This window comes from Bubalus bubalis, chromosome 7, assembly GCF_019923935.1.
Source record: "Bubalus bubalis isolate 160015118507 breed Murrah chromosome 7, NDDB_SH_1, whole genome shotgun sequence".
NCBI lineage: Eukaryota > Metazoa > Chordata > Mammalia > Artiodactyla > Bovidae > Bubalus > Bubalus bubalis.
In genome coordinates this window covers 26,431,194-26,451,275 of record NC_059163.1, presented here as the reverse complement: position 1 = coordinate 26,451,275, position 20,082 = coordinate 26,431,194, and the positions used below count along the sequence as shown (strand labels likewise).

The window sequence follows — 20,082 nt, the reverse complement described above, 5'->3', positions numbered from 1 at the left end:
GTGTTATTTGTACGAACAACAAAAACTTTAATAGAATGACACTAAACACAGAGGTCTTATAATCATGCCAATCTGTCTTTTCCCCAGTTGCTATCATTATATTTGAACATGAGAAGTAGCTTTTGGAATCCTGTGGAATATGATATTTATAACTCCTCCCCCAAAAAAGTTATCTACTCAAATGTTCTGAACAGTGCACTAAATAATATTATCTACATTGTTATGGTTTCATATCTGAAAATGAAAACCTCTTGTACTTACTAGTCTGTTGCTGCTGTTGCTGCTGCTGCGTATTAAATCCTCCAAATCCAAGTCCGGTCCCCAGACCAGTACCTAAGCCAGTACTAGTTCCAGTTGTCGTGCCAAAACCAGTCCCAAATCCAAAACCTTTGTTCTGAGTACTACCAAAGAATCCTTTGAATGAAAAATTAGCAATTTTAAGTTAAAAAAGATATCTGATCTGTAGCTCATTTTCTTCTACAAATGATATAAGATATCTTCTTACCAGTAGTGCCTGTGTTAGCTGGAGTAGAAAAGCTGAATGCAGAACTCGCTGTGGTAGATGTTGTCCCAAATCCTCCAAACCCACCTAATTAAAAAAGCATAAATAAAATAGAAATGAAGAATTTTTGAATACATACGAGGTAATTTCTTTTCCAAATTATGTAAGTATTTGCCACAATGCAATATATACCTTTCAACTAAAAAGGTGATTAAGTTATGGCTAAGAAAACATGTTAATAAGCCTATTTAGTCAGTGTTTGTGTACACGAAAATGACTATGTACTTTTAGAGCAGGGGTTGCAAATTCAAATGTCTACAAGACACAGGCTGTTAATATTAATGAAATAGGCTAGGTGTTTACTGACTGGTGGAACTGATAAATGTGGACAGTTTTTTTAAAAGGCAGCAATTCCTAAATTCCAACAGATGACTGCTACAGGAGAATGGTAGTTGAGTAGTGTTATATGTTCCCATTTTCCCCAAGAGAAATAGAAAAATTTAGATTTTTTTAATGTGAAATTTACATAATTTTAAACCCGAATTCAACTAATTTTTTGCAACCAATTCAAATATTTTTAAGACAGTGTGATAAACATCGTATCAGCAGACTGTGTTGCCAGTTTGCAACCTTGGTTTTGGTGAATTAATTTATATTCTAACTTACATTTCTACTTGGTCTCCATCAAGACTAAGCAACTTTTCAAATTAAACATACCAATATAATGACTTTTATACAACAAGAATGTTACCTCTTGAAGAGATACGGAAAAAAAAATCAAAGGCGGCAGCGGCCTCAGAGGAGAGCAGAGCCACCATCAGACCCGGCACCACAGTTTGGGAACTGACAGATACACAAATTTCATTTTCAGATAAATCTAAAGACAAAATTAATCTTTACCGATGCAACTTGACATATGAGTGGAGAGGAATGCTAGCCAATCTAAAATTGCTTTTTCTCCCCTTACTGTCAGAATTTGATTACCAATGAGATTGCCAAAAAAGACTTTTAAGACAGATGTTTGAACCATTAGTCCTCTCTGAGTTATACTACAGACTTTCTGGGATTCTAATTTTCAGTCTCATTTATTTCTGGCATAAAAGACAGAGATTCATTAATATTGTAATATAAGAGATACAAAAAGGAAAAAACTCACAGCCCATTGATAGTCATCATATGATTCTGACTGGGAAAATTATTCAAGAGTAGACGACATGTTGCATCCAGGTACAACCAAATACTCTATTTACTTGTAGATTCTACTGTGGTACTGCAAACTGCAAACATTTTGATAAAAATCACCTAAAATACTAAATATTGTTCCTAATCTTTTTCATTACTTCTAAGTGTCACAGAAGAACTAAGATATAGTCTGAATTGGCTATACGATAAAAGCACTGGTATCTTAACATGCTCCACAATATGAAAAATACTTATTAATAATAATGGATCTGCCAGGATATAAAATTTAAAAAGTAAACAAGAATTTCAGTCAATCCTTTGCTGAAGACTAAGTTAATGAACGTACGTAAAAGTAGTTAAAACAGTTATCACAACTCAAAACTTAACAGTGACAACTCCAAATGAAAATGAAATCAAGCAAATACCAACTGGTTTATTTACTGTTGTTGAGTTACAAGCTGGGTGGGTTTGTTCGGAAACACAAATTTCAGAATAATGTTTCTGTTTTACCCAGTGCCAATTTTAAGCAAAGAAGGAAAAGTAAACATACCAAACAACAGTGATATGTGATCACTTTAAATATACCTTAATGATAACTGATTCTTTAATCTTTGGAATACTCAAGTATTCTTCAAAATGTTTTCAAATCAAATGCCAAGGTCATATTCACATTGCAGTAACAAGTGACCGCACAAAATGCCAGACTTCCAAATAGGTCTTAGGGAATAAATCATGATTACCAAATGCATATAATTGGCATGGGCATAAGTGGCATATGTTAGAGAATATGAACAATAAATTCATATACGAGCAGCTGAAGAACAAGACTTTTCTATAGGGTCATTGTATGCAAGGTACAGAGACCTACTTAAAATTTTTTCATATATATATAGAGACACACATAGTTTGTGTTTTGCAGAATTTTCAATGAGCTTCAAATGATCCATATAGATACAAAATCTTCAAAATTATCTTTTTTAGTGCAAAGATGTCTAGCCTACATTTTAGAAGTCAGTGCTATCTGAAAATAAACTGCTCTGGTCATTTCTCAAAAAAATCCAGTAAAGAACTGGGGATTCTTACTATAATTACATTATCTTACAGAAATGTATCCTAATCTGCTCAGTTTATTAAAGAAAGACATTATTATTATTATACAGATTAAAAAACAAGACAGGTTGCTGCTGTTCGTATAAGATTTGTTTCTCTCAGGAAACACAAAGACAATCAAATGAAATTCCAATGAAAGATGCAGGAAAAATGGGAAAAAAAATGACTGCAGGAGTCCAAGAATTCCAGGAAAACGGGCCTCACTGTTGAACTTCTATTTTGAAGAGATATTTAATAATTTGGAAGACGTGTTCCACTCAAAATAAAAATCCACTCCAATTTCATATCACTCAGAAGGTACATTCTACTCAACAAATGCAAATTTAACAAAGGAATATTATATAATAACTTGCAAGATTTCCCCAAACCAAATCTTTTAAGAGTCAAAACCTAATACAAATGTTTTTGATTCGACGTTAGGAAATGATTTCCCTTTCCTTATTAAACAAGTCTCTGTTCTTTCTCAAACTCTGGAACCACAAAATATTCTTGGACTCCAGCTCCCAACATTCGTTACACAGACGACCCGCATATCTACCTGCACTTGCCAGACTGTTACCAAAATTGAACGGAGTCGCCGAGGTGGTAGAAACACCGAAATTCCCAATATTAAAGTTCACTGCAGGATTAGCAGTTAATCCGAAACCCCCAAAATTAAACCCACTGGCGGTGGAGTTGGCAGTCTCAAGCCCACCAAATCCTGATAGGCGTGCAGGCAAAGAAACAAACAATTTTAAAAGGGGAGAGAGGGAAGAAAAAAGAAGAAAAAGAAAGCAAGATAAGGATTAGAAGAGTCTGCAAGAGGTTTCATAGAAGTGAACAAAGACAAACCCTGACTTTGCTCCAACATGAGTTAAGAAAGCCGAGGAGGCGGGGACAGGAGGAAGGGGCAGGAGTCGGCAGTCCCGCAGCGAGAAGCTAAAGGGCCAGGGCCAAGGGAGCCGCAGGGCAGCGCCTCAGGCTCCCCAGCCGGATCCTCGCCGAACCCAGTAGCGGGAAACCCGCGACGAGTTCGCGCAAGTCCCGGAGGCTGCGGCGGGGAGGGGAGGGAGGACGGGTCTCTGGCAAAGAGTGAGAGAAGCCTCCTCGGGTCTCTCCCAGCCCGACTTCCGGATGGCGGGAAACGAACCCTAGGAGAGGGGCCTGCGGGGCCCCACCCGCGCGCGCGAGCACCGGGGTTGGGCCCCCATTCCTCCCGCGGCCTCCTCAGGAGCCGCCGTCGCCCGCTCGGCTGCCGCCCGCCCTTTTCCGAAGCCCCCAAAGTCTCCGCGCGGGCAGGAGACCCCAGGATCCCCAAGCCGAAGAGTCTCGGACGGAAGGGCCGGACCGAACACCTCCCTCCTCGCCGGGAGAAGATCCGGGGCAGTCACTCACCCGCGGGAGCCGCGGTGGCTGCAGCGGTACCTGAAGTGCCAGACGGAGTACCAAAGTTGAAGGCCATGTCGCGGGAGCAGGGGACCAAGGTGCTGCTCCCGCGACACTCGGTGCACTCCGCTTTTCAATCCGGCGAGGAAACCGCCTCCAGATCAGGGAGTTCCGCCTCTTTTCTGGCCTAGCCGTAGAGGCCGGAACGCTGGAAAGGCGTAGCGGGTGGAGGGTGGAGAGGGAACGCCCCCGGCCCGGCTAGCTTCCGGGAGCCTTGTGGCTTCACCCGGCGTGGAGCTTCACAGCCTAAGTGAGATACCGGGAAGCTTGCTGTGACCTGCCGCCCTAGAGCCTTTAAAAACGGCTTTAGGGAGGCCCCCTTGGGAAAGATGTGCAAGCAGGCTGAATGTCAGTGTCTAATGAAGACAGGGTAGGAAAGAAAGCTAAATCCTCCTCCGTAGTGGAAAGTCAATGTGAAAGTCGCATCCAACTCTGCGACCCCATGGACTGTAGCCTGCTAGGCTCCTCAGCCCGTGGAATTCTCCAGGCAAGAAGCTGGAGTGGGTTGCCATGCCCTTCTCCAGGGGATTCCCGACCCAGGGATCGGACCCACTTCTTCGGCATTGCAGGCAGATTCTTTACCATTTGAGCTACCCAGGACGCCCTTGGAGAGTCGATGGAACATTCACCAAGCACCAAGTCACTTCAAGTTATGGGGTAATAGTGGGGGTGGGGCGGGGGGGAGAAAAAGGGAGAAAGAAGTGCCTTTGGGAATTTAGGTTTTGGGTTTTTTTTTTTTTTTTTGTAGAATTCTTGGTAGGTAGGGTGAAAGGAAAGTTCAATAGGGAGGGAACATAGCGGTACTTATGACTGATTTATGTTGATGTATGGCAGAAACCACAACATTGTAAAGCAGTTATCCTCCACTCAAAAATAAATTTAAATTAGAAAAAGAGAGTAGAGGGAGAAAAGAATTCTTGGTGGACACTTTGTAGAATTATGTGATTCTTAAATCTATGTGCTTGTAACTTTAATACAAGTAAAACCAACAAAAAAGCCGTATGTCTATTAAAATTGTCTTTGGACCTAGCAATGCTACTTCCAGGAATTTATTTTGTAAATTATTTGGCAAAATTAATGGAATACAGGTTATCTGTTACAACACTGTTTATAATAACAAATGATTGGAAACAGTGTTTTGCCTAAATAGTTGCATTCATACAAAGGAATACTATTCAGCGATGCAATAGGAACAGTAACGCTCTGTGTACCGAAAAGAAAGATCTCAAAGATAAATTACATAAACACAACACCTTGAATATGGTATGCTACAATTTCGGTGGGGAAAAAAGAGGGCTAGAATATGTAATTACACATAGTTGTATAAAATGTACCTGGAAAGTTACGTTTTTAAAAATGAATAACTTTGGTTTTCTGAGAAGATGAACTGGGTGGCAAGGAGATGGGGTGGAGGAAAACTTTGCAGTATAAAACCCATTACAGGTTTCGAAAATTGAGTGAGTAAGTAATTCTATAAGTGGTCATTCCAGGAGTCTCAGTGAGAACACTGGTATATGGATGAGGACAACAGGAATGGAGACTGAAGAGCAGGTTGGCTTAATGATTGATGGGTGTGGAGAGGCAGGCCAGCAGGAGTCTAGCAAGAGTCCCTGGTTCCTCGCTTGTACAGCCAGCTACACTGTGATGACACTGGAACTTGGGAGGAAGATAAGGAAAAGGAAAATGAGTTCCTTGCTTTACTTACTGGATTTGAGCGCAAGCTGGTTGAGGATATCCAGCAGGTGCTTGGATATGTGGGATTGAGGTTAAACAGAGGTCCATGAGGCCTAGGTTGTTATTGAAGCCTGGGAGCCAATGGGATTGTCAGGGAGAGAGGATCAAGTGAAAAGAGGTTACAGCTGAGCACCAGTAATATGACCAGAGCAGAGCTCAAGAGAGAAGAACCAGCCGAGCCAAATCACAGAAATTATGGATAGAAAGAACAATTTCAGATGGAAAAGAATGGACGAGCATTTCTTCAATACGAAGCCTCCCCTGATTCCACTCCCGTCTCTGGCTATTTTAATATTCTTAGCAGTTACCACCACCAAAGAATCCATCTGCCAATGCAGGAGACAAGAGATACAGGTTCCATCCCTGGCTCGGGAAGATGCCCTAGAGGAGAGCCTGGCAACCCACTCCAGTATTTTTACCTGGAGAATCTCATAGACAGGGGAGCCAGGCGGGCTACAGTCTATGGGGTCGCACAGAGTCAGACAGGACTGAAGTGACTTAGCACGTGTGGTCTTAATCTTAGCGCCATGAGGACAGAAAACTTTGCTTTGTTTCCTGGTGGTGTTCCTAATGCTAACAGAGTGCCCATCCACATGACAGGCTCTTATTCAGTACTGTGGAGTGAGTGAATGGTTTCCTTGATGTGTTTCTCTCCCTTGCCTTTCCCATTTTTATCTCCAAGTCCCATTATTTTGGTTGCAAAGAGTCGGACACGACTTAACAACTGAACAACAACCTATATATTTTATCTTTCAAATATTTCAAAAATACTTCATTTCCACTGCCATCTCCCTGATTCAAATTTCTGTTACCTCTTGCCCAGACCCGGGATCTGCAAATGACAGCCCAGGGGCCAAATGTGGGCTGCTATTTTTGTAAACACAGTTTCTTTGGGTGGCAGACATATGCATTCACTTACATGTTGCCTATGACTGCTTTCATGCTCCAAGAACAGAGGTGAGTAGTTGTGACAAAGAGGCTTGCAAAGCCTAAACTATTTTCTAAGTGGCTTTTTACAGAAAAAACAATGTTTTCCAGTTCCTGCCTAGACTACTGCAGTAGCCTGTGCTGTGCAATGAGCAGGACTGTTGGACCGTGACCTTGGCTGTTCATTCTAGGTTGCCTGGTGAATGAACGAGCTGTCACTGGGGGTTCCCCCTTCTCCTAGGGGAGGGGAAGGGCTGCACCCAATGATAGGTCCCGTGTAACTGGTGTCTTCTTCACCCCAGCAGTGGAGATTGTAATATTCCATAGGCAGCCCAAGTCCAAACTGCCTGTTTTCACTTGCTTGTGTATTCCTCCATCGACAAGACTGCTTTTTCATGCTCGTCCTATAAAAAGGTAAATATGCTCTCTGCACTGAGACCAAACAGAGCTCTGACCCTCAGCTTACCTCTCCATGGGATGACAGGAAGATGGAGGGTCTGTGCTTTCCTTTTTCTATAATTTATTTTTCCATATTAAACCCATTACTTAACCCATGCTCTGCAGCTTTGCGGAATTCACCCTGCCAGCTGGTTCATGATACCTAGACAAATTCCATCTTAAACGTCAGTGGGGACCCCAAAGAAACTACCTATCACAACAGCCTCGTAACTGTATCCAGGTTGACTCTTCCACTTTATTCACCCCGCAGCTAGAGTGAGTTTTTCCTAAACAAACCTGTCACATATCCCATTCTTCTCCCTGTCCTGCACTGGCCAACAGCCCAGTTCACAACCCTTTAATGGCTTCCTGTTGGCCTCAGAAATAGTGGTGCTAGTGGTAAAGAATCCGCCCGCCGACTCGAGTTGCGAGTGTGAGCCCTGAGTTGGAAAGATCCCTTGGAGCAGAAAACGGCAACCCACTCCAGTATTCTTGCCTGAACAATCTCAAGGACAGAGCAGCCTGCTGGACTACAGTCAGTGGGGTAACAAAGAGTTGGACACAACTGGGGCACACAATAACCCCACTCTCTCAGCCCCCAGTAACCACTCTTTCTACTCTTTGTCTCTATGAATCTATTTTAAGTACCACTTGCAAATAGAATCATACAATATGTAACAAAATCTTTAACATGGCACAATAAGGCTGCCTTTCTTTCCAGCCTAATCTCCCACTATTCTTCCTCTGAATTCTAGACAAATATTATCTCAGTCACATGTAACATGTTCCTTCCTGCTCCCGCACATCCAGTTACCTTTGCAATGCTTCGCTTGCCTGTTCTTCAGTCTCAGTCAAATGTTGCTTCCTTAGTCAAGCCTTCCCTCAGCTCCAAGTCAGGTTCCCAGAACATCTTGAAACTTCATTGAAAGTTTACATTTATGATCCCACAACTTCTCCTATGACTTAAGCCAGTTGAAATCAGCTTCGGGGGTCCCTAGGAAGCACATCGGAGAAGGCAATGGCACCCCACTCCAGTACTCCTGCCTGGAAAATCCCATGGACGGAGGAGCCTGGAAGGCTGCAGTCCATGGGGTCGCTGAGGGTCAGACACAACTGAGCGACTTCACTTTCACTTTTCACTTTCATGCGTTGGAGAAGGAAATGGCAACCCACTCCAGTGTTCTTGCCTGGAGAACCCCAGGGATGGGGGAGCCTGGTGGGCTGCCGTCTATGGGGTCACACAGAGTTGGACACGATGGAAGTGACTTAGCAGCAGCAGCAGCAGGAAGCACATACACTGAGGTTTTCAAGTATCCTTAATAATATAAAGATGTTTGTAACACTGAGCTAAATATGTTATGATTGATCGGGATTGGCTCTAACTTCAGAAGTAAGTTGCACTATTATTGGCGTGGTAAAGGTTTTAAAGAGAATCTAAACTTTGGGGCTAATAACTTCAGTCCAAATGTCTGCAGACACAAAGGTCTAGTATTTCTCCAACAGCTCTCTGACCTTGCTGAACCCTCTGGGTGGATTTGTCTGCATTTCAGTTTATGTTTACCTGGAAACAGACCTGAATAGGGATGTTAAAACAGGTAGATTATTTGGTTGGAAGGAGCTGTGCAGGGGTAAGGAGAGGCCGGGGATGAAGGAGTGATAAACAGGAGCAGTTTCTGGTCCGGGCAACCCTAGCTGAGGAACCAAGTAGAGTGAGCCTGAGAACTGGCCCTCTGAGAACAGGAGCCCTTATCAGTTGACCCCTGCCCACTCTGGTTGAGCATCAGTTGTTGCTGTTCAGTCACTAAGTCCTGTCCACTCTGCAATGCCAAGGACTGTAGCTCATCAGGCTCCTCTGTCCATGGGATTCTCCAGGCAAGAATACTGGAATGGGTTGCCATTTCCTTCTCCAGGGGATCTTCCCAACCCAGGGATCAAACCCGCGTCTCTTGCATCTCCTGCATTGGCAGGGGGATTCTTTACCACTGAGCCACCTGGGAAGCCCCAGAGCATGAGTAATTGGGAGTATTAACCCCCATGCTCCTGAGGGGCTTCCAGGGCTCTGGAGAAAGACTTGAGGCAAAAAAGCACAACATGGGACCTACTTGAAGTGAGGCTTGGCAGGCTGCCTATAACTGTCCACCACAGTTTGAGCTCAAATTGGAGGTGGCCTATGGGGTATGACTCAAGCCTGATTCCATCCACAGGGCGAAGAGCACCTTTCAAATGAAACTCCATAGACCACTGAACACCTGATGACATAACATACAGTTTCCAGTGCAATTTCATAGAAAGTTTTTTATTAGTGAAATATTCCATTGCATTAAGGGTAGAAATACACATGTCAAGAATCACATGAAAGGAACCAGCAGTATAAACTACAGGAAGAACATTCTGGGCAGCATTCTCTTTAATAGTCACAAGTAATCAATCCCAGTGATAGTGCCCAGAGGGCCGAGGATGGAGGTCACCTTTTACAGAACTCTCATTTCAAGCAACTGAAATAAAGAATTAGTCTCTCTTAAGTAAAAACCCCAATAGAAGTTAGTTGTGTAGTACCTGCCCTGCTTGATCATTAGTGATCTTTCTAGAATAAAGTCTAGTGGGAGAAGCCTGGAGTGGAAGTGGCATTTCCTGTCCTGTGTTTAACTCCCAGTTTTCCTCGAGAGAAGGGAGGTAACCTCTCTCTGTTGGGTTTCTCTGTAAATTGAGCATCATAGTACAGGACATGGTATTCTTTGATTGTGACAATTACAAAGATTTTGGGAGCCTGTCTAGGATAATAGCTCCACAAAAATGATCATGAGGAACTGTTTGTTATTTTCAACCAAAAACCAAATAGGTACATTCGTTCTTAACCAATCTATAATCTTAACTGCAGCGTATGGGTTTGCCACAGATTTTTTAGGAGGAAAATATCAAATGTGATTTTTTTTAAGCCAAGTAACTATTAAGAATCATATGAAAATAATATGGTTTGGGGTCCCTGGCTGTGTGGGATTCAGTCAAAACGTGTACATCTTTAACTGTTATCATAGTATTTAAAAATGTCATCTCAGATGATTATATCTTGATAATAGAATGAATCAATGGGTATGCACTGACTTATCAGTTTTATTTGTGTGAATAAGTGGGTGCATAACAATAAGATGTACCAATTATTTAGTTAAATGTTGATGAATTAAAACATCTAGATACTTGGCATTACTAAAGACAAAATAACTTCAATTTAGCATCTCACATTTTGGTGATTTGGGGTATCTATAGGTTCCATCTTAATTTATAGAGAAACTGAGAGTTTAATGAATTGCTCCTTCAAAAAAGGGAAACATTACATATTGCTTTAGTGTAGAGGGTAGGAAAATTGGGGCGAGGAAATGATTTATTGCCTCCACACAGGGATAAGAAGCTATATTTGTGAAATCTGTGGCTTTTTTCCCTCATTTGCTTACACTGAAATCCCATTTTAAACAAAAAAAATCCTGCAGAATGATTCAATTGTTGAGAAGTTCTCTGTGCGGTCTGCCAGATTAACTATACAAGTTTCTCAATCCAAAATGAATGGTGAGCATTAAGAATCAGAGAAACTGCCCTTAAATATGCTTGAATTCTGTGACAATGGATGGTTTTCAATCCTGACTCAGGTTACATTGAGAGTCAAGAGATCTTCTGCAGACAGGTGGCTCTGCTTTTGACACCAAGCAACCTTTCTTAAAAGTACTTCCTGTGCAATATTTTAAAACACCATCACTCTGTCAGCAAAACGATTGTCACAGGAAGCACAGGGCACATTTTTCTCTACTCAGTGAGTGACAGTGAGCCACAAAACATCAGAAGGAACTGAATCTGAGGTGAGAACAACTCAAAAACAATTTCAGAGTTACCAAGAAGACTGCCCCAGAAGAAATGTGTATTTAGTGCAGTAAGACTTCCTGAAATTTAAGTGTAAGTTAGGTTGTGGATAGATGGAGTTCCTATATTGATAAATAATTTTACAAATAATCACTCAACAGTATTGTAGTTAATACAGTCATTTTGGTAAGGGTGGTTCGGGGGGAAAAAATCAGTTACTGATTACATTTTCCCAGAAACACCTTTCCACATCAAGATCATTCTGACTATAAAAAAAAGAAACAAACTACCCACAAAAGTCATAACTAGCACTCTATTCTACATGAAATATCTGTACTTGTCCTCACCAACATTATTTATGCATTCTTTCAATTTACAAAAGTACAAGTCAAAAATTCTCAGGTGCTTGTCACTATCAACTCATGGGGACCACCCCAACAAGCCCTTCCCCACTTATCCCTATCCTGGGTGAAAGTTGGTCAAAAGACTGAATTATTATCCTGGAGGAATTATGAAATGAAGATTCGCAAGAAAGGCAATATGTACTTTTTCAAAAGAGGAAATTAAATGCATTTGAATACTACTGAATGATGTTTACCATTTTACCCTGCATTCCGAACTCTTATTTACTTCTGTTTGGTGGATGAAATGAATGGAGGAATACAACATAAAGTAATATTTATGTATTCTGAGCACAAAGTCTGGTGAATGAAGAGTACTGAATAAGGTTAGACCTAGTAGCATTAACAAGTGATGCAAAGACATTATAACCACGACAGTGGTCACAAAATTTTGGAGCTACCAGCACCCAACAATAACAAAAAATTACAAGCGTTTATTAAATACTTGCTAGACACACGAAAAACAAAACAATCTGTCAGGGACCACAGGATCCTAACGGCCAACTAGGTCAGCCTGTTCCTGAACCTCTGCTGGAAGGTGCTCGTCACACGCCGGCACAGGGTGCCCTCCTCCTGTCTCACCAGGCGACAAGCCCGTGAGGACACAGACGGTTGCCCCATGTCATCGTGGCCCAGGTCACAACAGTGCGCATGCTTCCTTCCCCAAGCACGGCTCACGGTCTGACTAGGTTCGTATGAGGGGCGCTCTTTCGTCTGCAGTTCCCTGAGACCAGAAGAGAGAGGACAGTGGGGTTAGGCGGTCACGTCACCAGCTTCTCCCCAGATACGAAAGGTGTGGGAGGGGATGGAGGAAGGTGGAAAGAGGAGAAACCGCTAGGAAGGATGTTGTCCCGCTCACCTTCTCTTGGCCTGCTTCCTCCTGTTCCTTCTTTAACTTTCAGCTCTAATCCTCTCCAGGAGGCCTGCTCTAACACCCTCACCCTGACACTGGAGCAGTACCCGTCCCTGTGTCAACGTGAAACATAATCCTCATCACACATTGTTTAATTTGCCTCCTTCAAGTGGAAGTCCATCAGAGAACAATGTCTTGGAGGTGGTGGGTGCAGTAATTATTTGCTTGTTGAATATGTGAAGCTGGTTAACTGTAGGAGCACTCATGACATTTACGTGGGCTTTCATCTGTGTCTGTGGCAGTAAGATCCATTTTACAGTGACTTTAAGATCCATCGGAGAAGGCAATGGCACCCCACTCCAGTACTCTTGCCTGGAAAATCCCATGGACAGAGAAGCCTGGTGGGCTGTGGTCCACGGGGTCGCTAAGAGTCAGACACGACTGAGCGACTTCACTTTCACTTTTTGCTTTCATGCGTTGGAGAAGGAAATGGCAACCCACTCCAGTGTTCTTGCCTGGAGAGTCCCGGGGACGGCAGAGCCAGGTGGGCTGCCGTCTATGGGGTCACACAGAGTCGGACACGACTGAAGTGACTTAGCAGTAACAGTTAAGATCCATAGATAGAAATGAAAAGATTGCTGCCTCACCCCTAATTCATGCTAATGTGATGGTCATGGGTCGAAAGGCATACTGGAAACATGCAGAAGACAGGGAAATCTGAGCTAACATGATTTAGATGGTTTCAGCCTGTTTCATTTCCTACTTCATATTTGCCTCAGACACTTAGTGGAGGCGGTGAAGAGAGAAGGGGAAAAAGCCTTTGTTGCCAACTGGAAAGCTGGTGGCAATTTAAGAAAGGCTCATTGAAGATATTTAGACCCTGGGTTGGCCTGTTGGTCACTTAGGGAAGCCAAACTGACCATTTATCCCATCCATTTGGGGATGTTCCCATCCCTCCAGAAAAGGAACCACTCCCCCATGCCCACCATTTATTGTGCAGTAACGACTCAGTGGTAGGTATCTCCTGACACTAGGGATTCTTTCCAAGCAGATCCCTGGCTGCCTTGCTCTGTAATCATGGAGCTGTTTTGTCCTATAACTAATATTTATTGAGCTCTTACCTAATGTTTACACTGTGCCAAGTGCCCAGTTTATGTTTAAAGTATCATCAAGTCCTCACAAAAAATTCCTAAATGAAGCTCAGTTATCCCATTTTACAGATGGAGAAACTAAGGCATGATTTCTAGGATCACATAGCTATTAAGAGTCAAAACTGGAATTTGAACCTGGACACTCTGACACCAAAGTCTGGGTGCTCGGCTGTTATACATTCTTCTTTTCAAAGACATAATTCTTACTCCTAGGGGTTCTAGTCCCAACAAGAGAGTCTGAAACACTGAACGGTATTATTCTATCACCACTCCATCTTTGACACACTTCCCTTGCCTCTCCTTTGGCTCAGCTCAGCCTAAGTAACACAATCATGAGATCACTGTGCCCAGCATCAAACCTCAGAGTCCACCCTAATGAGCCCACCGACACCCCTTCAATGAAGCACAGCTGAAGTCCTCAGGGAACATAATCCAGTAAGGCAGACATTCCTGCAGCCACTGCTCACCTCATCTGTGGATCCCTGTCCTCTGCACGCAAGCCAGGTGAAGATCAGACCAAAGAACACACCCAGCGCCATGATAATGTAGGGTATGTTGGTGACAATCAGGGTAGTGTTAATCACAGACTTCAGTCGACTTGCAGTCTCTTTATCAATGAGAACACTCTGCGGAGAGGAGCAAGAAAAGAGTATTCCCTTGATTACTAATAAATATCCAGGGGGCAAAGCTTTTTGCACTATCTTTCTTCCAAATCATTAAACACAATTTGGGTATGTCCTCCTGTCAGCAAACCAGAGATACTGAAAATCCATTTATAAGTTAGAATAGCCAGAGAGGGCACTGAGTCATTAATGTCTCCTCTTTTCTCTTGAGCATGTTTTACTCTAAATTCGTGGGGGAAAGCAGGGAGAAAATATTCAGATAATACCAGGAAGTATTTCCTCCTCCTGATAAAGGAGGGGGAAATATTGGGACGATACCAGCTTTTCTTTTGTATCAGACTCCAGCTCATCCTTCAAAGTCCAGCTCAGCATAACTTCCTTCCAGAAGTCTTCTCTGGCCACATCAGGCCTCGTTCAAGGCCCCTTTTCTGAGCTGCCATCTCACATTCTAAAATCCTCCATCACTGTCTTCACTTCTGCATTGTAACTGTCTATTTACCTATTTGTCTCCTCTTGACTGTGAAGTATTCCTGAAGTCAAGGCTTTTATTTCAGTCAACTAAAAGCTGGATATAGAACCCCATACACAGTAGGTGCTCAATTAATGTCAGTTGGTTAGATGAATAAATGAATGAAATACTCCCAACAAATGGCATGTGGAAAGTATCATTTCTCTCTTAGTTAGCTATATTTATCGGGACCAGAGATCTCAACAGAGAGTGTTCGGAGAAGTCTTCAGGCTAACCAGAATTGCACAGGGTATTGATAAATAAGGAATTGTTTTAGAATAACACTTTCTGGATGAAAGGCAAAGGTATTATCACCTTAAATTGTCATGGCTAAGGTATCTGAAGAGCTTAATACTATAACAATTATTAGCAACAACTGGGAGTTTAGGCTTAATTTAGGCTCAGTTTGCAGGTGAAGGGCCATCAGAGTCTCCTCTGGAAAAAAAGGGGTGAAAGAGCAGTCTCCAAGGTCGCTTCCAGGTCTAATGTTTTACTTTTCTAAAGAAAAGTAAAGTTCTTTCTGGGAGGGAGCATAAGCACGAGGTTTCACTCCATCATTCCCTGGACGCAATCCAGTCTTTGGCAAAAAGTCAGAGCAAAGGTTCAGGTGGAGGGGACTTCAGATATGCTGCAACTGGGCAGAACAGGGCCCTTCCACACTCTCACAAAGCCCTACTTCCAAGGCGCTCCCCACAAACAATAAGAGTGATGACCAAGGAGGAACAGCAAATAGGTCCTGTAAATGGTAAATATTGCCTGAATTTTTCCTATGAAACAATAAAAGCCTTGTCTTAGAATTGTAATCACAAACCCTTCAAAAGTTTATCAGTGTGGCTACCAATACAATGCTAAGTGGAAAAAAAAAAAGATATCAAGCTCAATCTACTGTATGGTCTCCAGTTTGTAATATCAAAACCAGAAAAATACTGAGGCAAATGTAAGCAGATGTCACGTGCATTTTTCTCTGAGGGATGGGCTTGCTTATTAAGCAGTTCACTTTTTAAATGTTATTTTTAATTTCCCAAGAGTTCCAGAAAGAGCATGTGTTATTTTTACAAAATGCAAAACATCAAATTATTTTTACAAAGCTGTTTTGGAGAACAATTTCTATAACACATTGTTGAGGAAAATAAAGCAAGTTAAAAACAGTTTATCAGTCTGGCTCAGGTTTTGTGAGAAATCATTGTTAATTTGTCTCTTCTTGCTAAGCTCTGTTACTAAATCTTCTACAAAGAAAAAATATTTTTATGGAAGACAGAAAAATCACAAAACTTTAAAAAATGTTACTGTTAACACTGGAAGCCAGTCCAGTCAAGAATTTGAGGAGGAAAATCCTGCAACTTTTCTCTCAAAACTGGGTGAAAGAGAGAATGGAAACTGAGGAGATATCCCTATAGTACGTGTGATATGTGATTCGGAGAAAAAGTTATCACAGGTGTTTTACATAGTGGGTAGGTGTTTTCTGAGCCTTCAGAATATGCTTTATTTACAAAACTTCAATTTATGCCTAACAATAAGGGATAGTATTTCTCTGGGTACACTGTCAAAGAAATTTCTTCAGATAAACTCCTTTTGTTTGAACTAAGACAGGATCTGTTTCCTATAATTCATGATGTATGCTTGTTTATCACAAAGCAGAAGAGACTTCTATGCTGTGATGAAGGATAAGGCAACCACATATCACTGCAATCAATGGGCAAGTATCCCATTTTATTTAATCATTTCTCAACCAGCTCACACTCTTTTTCACTCTATTTTTCAAGTAATGAATGGTAAACTGATCACTTTTACATTTTGGTTCTTACACAACCAGCTTCCAGAAAGGAGCTTCACCCATATAATGTTCTTGACAAGGGAAATTTCTTTCTGTCATTTTCAAATCTCACAGACAGATTCATGTAAACATATAAACAGAAATTTTCTGAGGACAAACAGGTTTTTAAAAAATCACCTTTGCCCTTTCTCACATCTAAAATTACACATAGCTACAATCACAGACACCATAATGGAAGGTCCCCAAGCTTCCATAGGAGAAATAAACCCGTGGCTCCCTCCCAGGACTTACCTCATTGATATACATCACTGGGAAAACCAGGGTTTGAATGTTTCCTGTTTCACTATAAAAACAACAAAAAAGATTGTTTGATAGACATCCTCACTATGATGGCACACTGGCCTGATGAGATAAGTGTACACGAAAATTCCAGCATGAAAATTAAATTACCAGAATTTATGCAGCCTTCTTACCTTTGCAAACACATAACAATCAGCAGTTAGATCACAAACAGTCTAGCAATTTGAAGTGTTGCACATTTATGGAAAGTGTCTTTACCAAAGCACAAGATGCTGAAAGCAAATTCATCAAAATGAAAACTATACTCCCAAGAGTTACGGGAGGGGAGGCTCCAGCAGAACAACGCTATCATTCCTCAGAATGTTTTATAACCAGAAACTCCAGTACTTTGGCCATGTCATGCAAAGAGTTGACTCATTGGAAAAGACTCTGATGCTGAGAGGGATTGGGGGCAGGAGGAGAAGGGGACGACAGAGGATGAGATGGCTGGATGGCATCACCGACTCGATGGGCATGAGTTTGAGTGAACTCTGGGAGTTGGTGATGGACAGGGAGGCCTGGCGTGCTGCGATTCATGGGGTCGCAAAGAGTTGGACACAACTGAGCGACTGAACTGACTAAGTATTGTCTTTCCAAGAGCCTGGAGCAATCAGCTAGTGAACACGTACTAAGCACCAGCTCTGCACCGGGCATCTTGGGAACACATTTTAATTCTCACATGCAGAGGTATTACTGCCCCAGGTTTAAGACAAGGAAATGATGGCTCAGAGTAAGCTGCCCAGAACCACCACAACGAAGTGCTGGAGCCAGGACTGTAGGTCCATTTTGATTCTAAGGCTCTAGATCATAACTACTAAATTATATTCCCTCAGAAATACACACACAAAATACATTCTTATAAACCACACTTGCTTCCTAAAAAGATGCAAAACACCTGGGCTTAAATCTGGCAAATTCGATGAGGGAAACTAACCAAGTCTGATTGACAGGCAGACAGAAAAAATTGATAAATATGATATTAAAGATATATACTATAGTTTTGGATCCAGTTTTTTATTTGCCATTAAGTCATAATTAGCATTTTCTCAGTGTCCACTGAAAAGTCTGAGCAGGAGATTGTACTCAGGAATCCTAAATAAGTAGTGGTTTTTAGATGGTGTGTGGGGACACTGAGCTCCATAGAGTTTTAAATCACCCACAGGAAAGCTCATGGCTGGCCCTGCATGGGAGCAGTGGAAAGAAAGGAAGGGAGGAAGGGAACCAGAGTCATGGTGTGGTTAATGTTTGCTGTGTGCTGTGCTTAGTCACCCAGTCATGTCTGACTGTGACCCCATGGACCATAGCCTTCCAGGCACCTCTGTCCATAGGGATTCCCTAGGTGAGAATACTGGAGTGGGTTGCCATGCCCTCCTCCAGGGGATCTTCCCAACCCAGGGATGGAACCCAGGTCTCCTGCATTGCAGGTGGATTCTTTACCTTATCTATATGGTATCTATATAATAGATAGATATACCATATCTAGCCTTCCCTGAGCCACCAGGGAAGCCCGTGAATACTGGAGTGGGTAGCCTGTCCCTTCTCCAGAGGATCTTCCTGACCCAGGAATCAAACCAGGGTCTCCTGTGTTGCAGGTGGATTTTTTACCAGCTGAGCTACCAGGGAAGCCCATGGGAAATGCTTAGTGGATAGGTAAGAACAGCCTCTGTAGCTTTACTAGCTGTGTGAGTTCTAGTTCTAGCAGGTTATTAAACCTCTCTGTGCCTCAGTTTTCTTATCTGTGAAATGGGGATGAAGTGAAATGAAGTTAGTCACTCAGTTGTGCCCGACTCTTTGCGAACCCATGGCCAGGCTCCTCTGTCCATGGGATTATCCAGGCAAGAATACTGGAGTGGGTAGACATTCCCTTCTCCAGGGGATCTTCATTCTTTACTGTCTGAGCTACCAGGGAAGCCCCACAGGGTTATTGTAAGGAATAGATAAGTATGTAAAGAACTTAGAACAATGGCTGATTCATGGAAAGAATTCTATACATGTTTGCTTAAATAAGTAAATTCTAAGACCAAGGCAGCCCATGAAAATGCTGACTGTGCCTCATCCCTGAAGGACAAGGGTGAACAGACTTAGAAGTGCGCTGTGCCCCTCCCGACGGCAACCCCACCAGAGAGTCAATGTAGCAAAACCACCCTCTGCCTCTGCAGAAAGAAGCAAAACTTACATGAAGTCATCTAATTTTCTGACATAAACGTTGATTTGGAACCTCTTGGCTGCTCTTAGGATAATTCCAGTCAACTGCAAATGAGAAAAGCAGAAAGAAAACATTAGGATTTATTAAAACCACACACAGAGTTTTGTTCAATAGAGCACCGTTTCTGTGCGGTTCTGATAAACAGGGCAGCCACTGCCATGCTTGCTAGGCAGAGTGGAACAAGGGACAACTGTTCCCCAAGACAGAATGAGAACTGGGGGTTGGGTTAGGAGCCCGGGAGACCAATGTTTCTCACACTTACTACACATGTGAATTCTTGGGGACCTTGTTAAAATGCAGATTCTGATTTGGTAGGTCTGGGTTGGGGCTTGAGATTGGGTAGGATGCTGTCACTTTGGGGTTTTTTAAAAATAATTTTATTTACTTATTTCTGATTGTGCTAGGTCTTCGTTGCTGCATAGACTTTCTCAAGTTGCAGCAAACTGGGGCTACTCTCTAGTTGCAGTGCATGGGCTTCTCATTGTAGTGGCTTCTCTTGTCATGGAGCATGGGCTCTAGCGTACATATGGTTCAGTGGCTGCAACTCTCGGCTGTAGAGCACAGGCTCAATAGTTGTGGCGCGTGGGCCTAGTTGCTACACAGCACGTGGGATCTTCCTGACCCAGGCATGGAACCCATGTCTCCTACATTAGCAGGCAGCTTCTTTACCACAGAGCCACGTGGGAAGCCCAGGATGCTGTCACTTTGAAAAGCAAAGCACTAGAGGACCTGGGCAGGAAGGAGATTTAACAGATACCCTGTAGGGTCTCGGCTCCAAACTCACCATAGATGGTGACTGCAGCCCTGAAATTAAAACATGCTTGCTCCTTGGAAGAAAAGCTACAACCAACCTAGACAGCATATTAAAAAGCAGAGACATTACTTTGCCAACAAAAGTCCGTATAGTCAAAGCCATGGTTTTTCCAGTAGTCATGTATGGATGTGAGAGTTGGACTATAAAGAAAGCTAGCCCAGAAGAATTGATGCTTTTGAACTGTGATGTTGGAGAAGACTCTTGAGAGTCCCTTGGACTGCAAGGAGATCCAACCAGTCAATCCTA

At 42.6% G+C, this 20,082-nt stretch overlaps 2 protein-coding genes across 3 annotated transcripts in view; both read right to left on the bottom strand.

Annotated features, from left to right (window-relative positions):
• Positions 1-4,355, bottom strand: part of NUP54 (nucleoporin 54) — a 32,374-nt gene extending 28,019 nt beyond the window's left edge. The window contains exons 1-3 of the mRNA XM_006079162.3: positions 4,169-4,355; positions 506-589; positions 262-414 (exon numbers count right to left, since the gene is read on the bottom strand). Coding sequence (XP_006079224.1) covers positions 262-414; positions 506-589; positions 4,169-4,235 — 304 coding nt within the window. The 5' untranslated portion in view covers positions 4,236-4,355. The remainder of the gene's footprint in view (positions 1-261; positions 415-505; positions 590-4,168) is intronic.
• A 5,243-nt stretch (positions 4,356-9,598) lies between these two features.
• The window catches only part of SCARB2 (scavenger receptor class B member 2), an 81,783-nt gene continuing 71,299 nt past the window's right edge, over positions 9,599-20,082 (bottom strand). Inside the window, exons 9-13 of one of the 2 annotated variants that reach the window (XM_025289873.2) lie at positions 18,993-19,066; positions 16,769-16,820; positions 14,040-14,198; positions 12,428-12,534; positions 9,599-12,292 (exon numbers count right to left, since the gene is read on the bottom strand). In XM_025289873.2, the coding sequence (XP_025145658.1) occupies positions 12,460-12,534; positions 14,040-14,198; positions 16,769-16,820; positions 18,993-19,066 (360 nt within the window). In that variant the 3' untranslated portion in view covers positions 9,599-12,292; positions 12,428-12,459. The remainder of the gene's footprint in view (positions 12,293-12,427; positions 12,535-14,039; positions 14,199-16,768; positions 16,821-18,992; positions 19,067-20,082) is intronic. The other variant, XM_006079160.3, reaches the window with a different exon arrangement.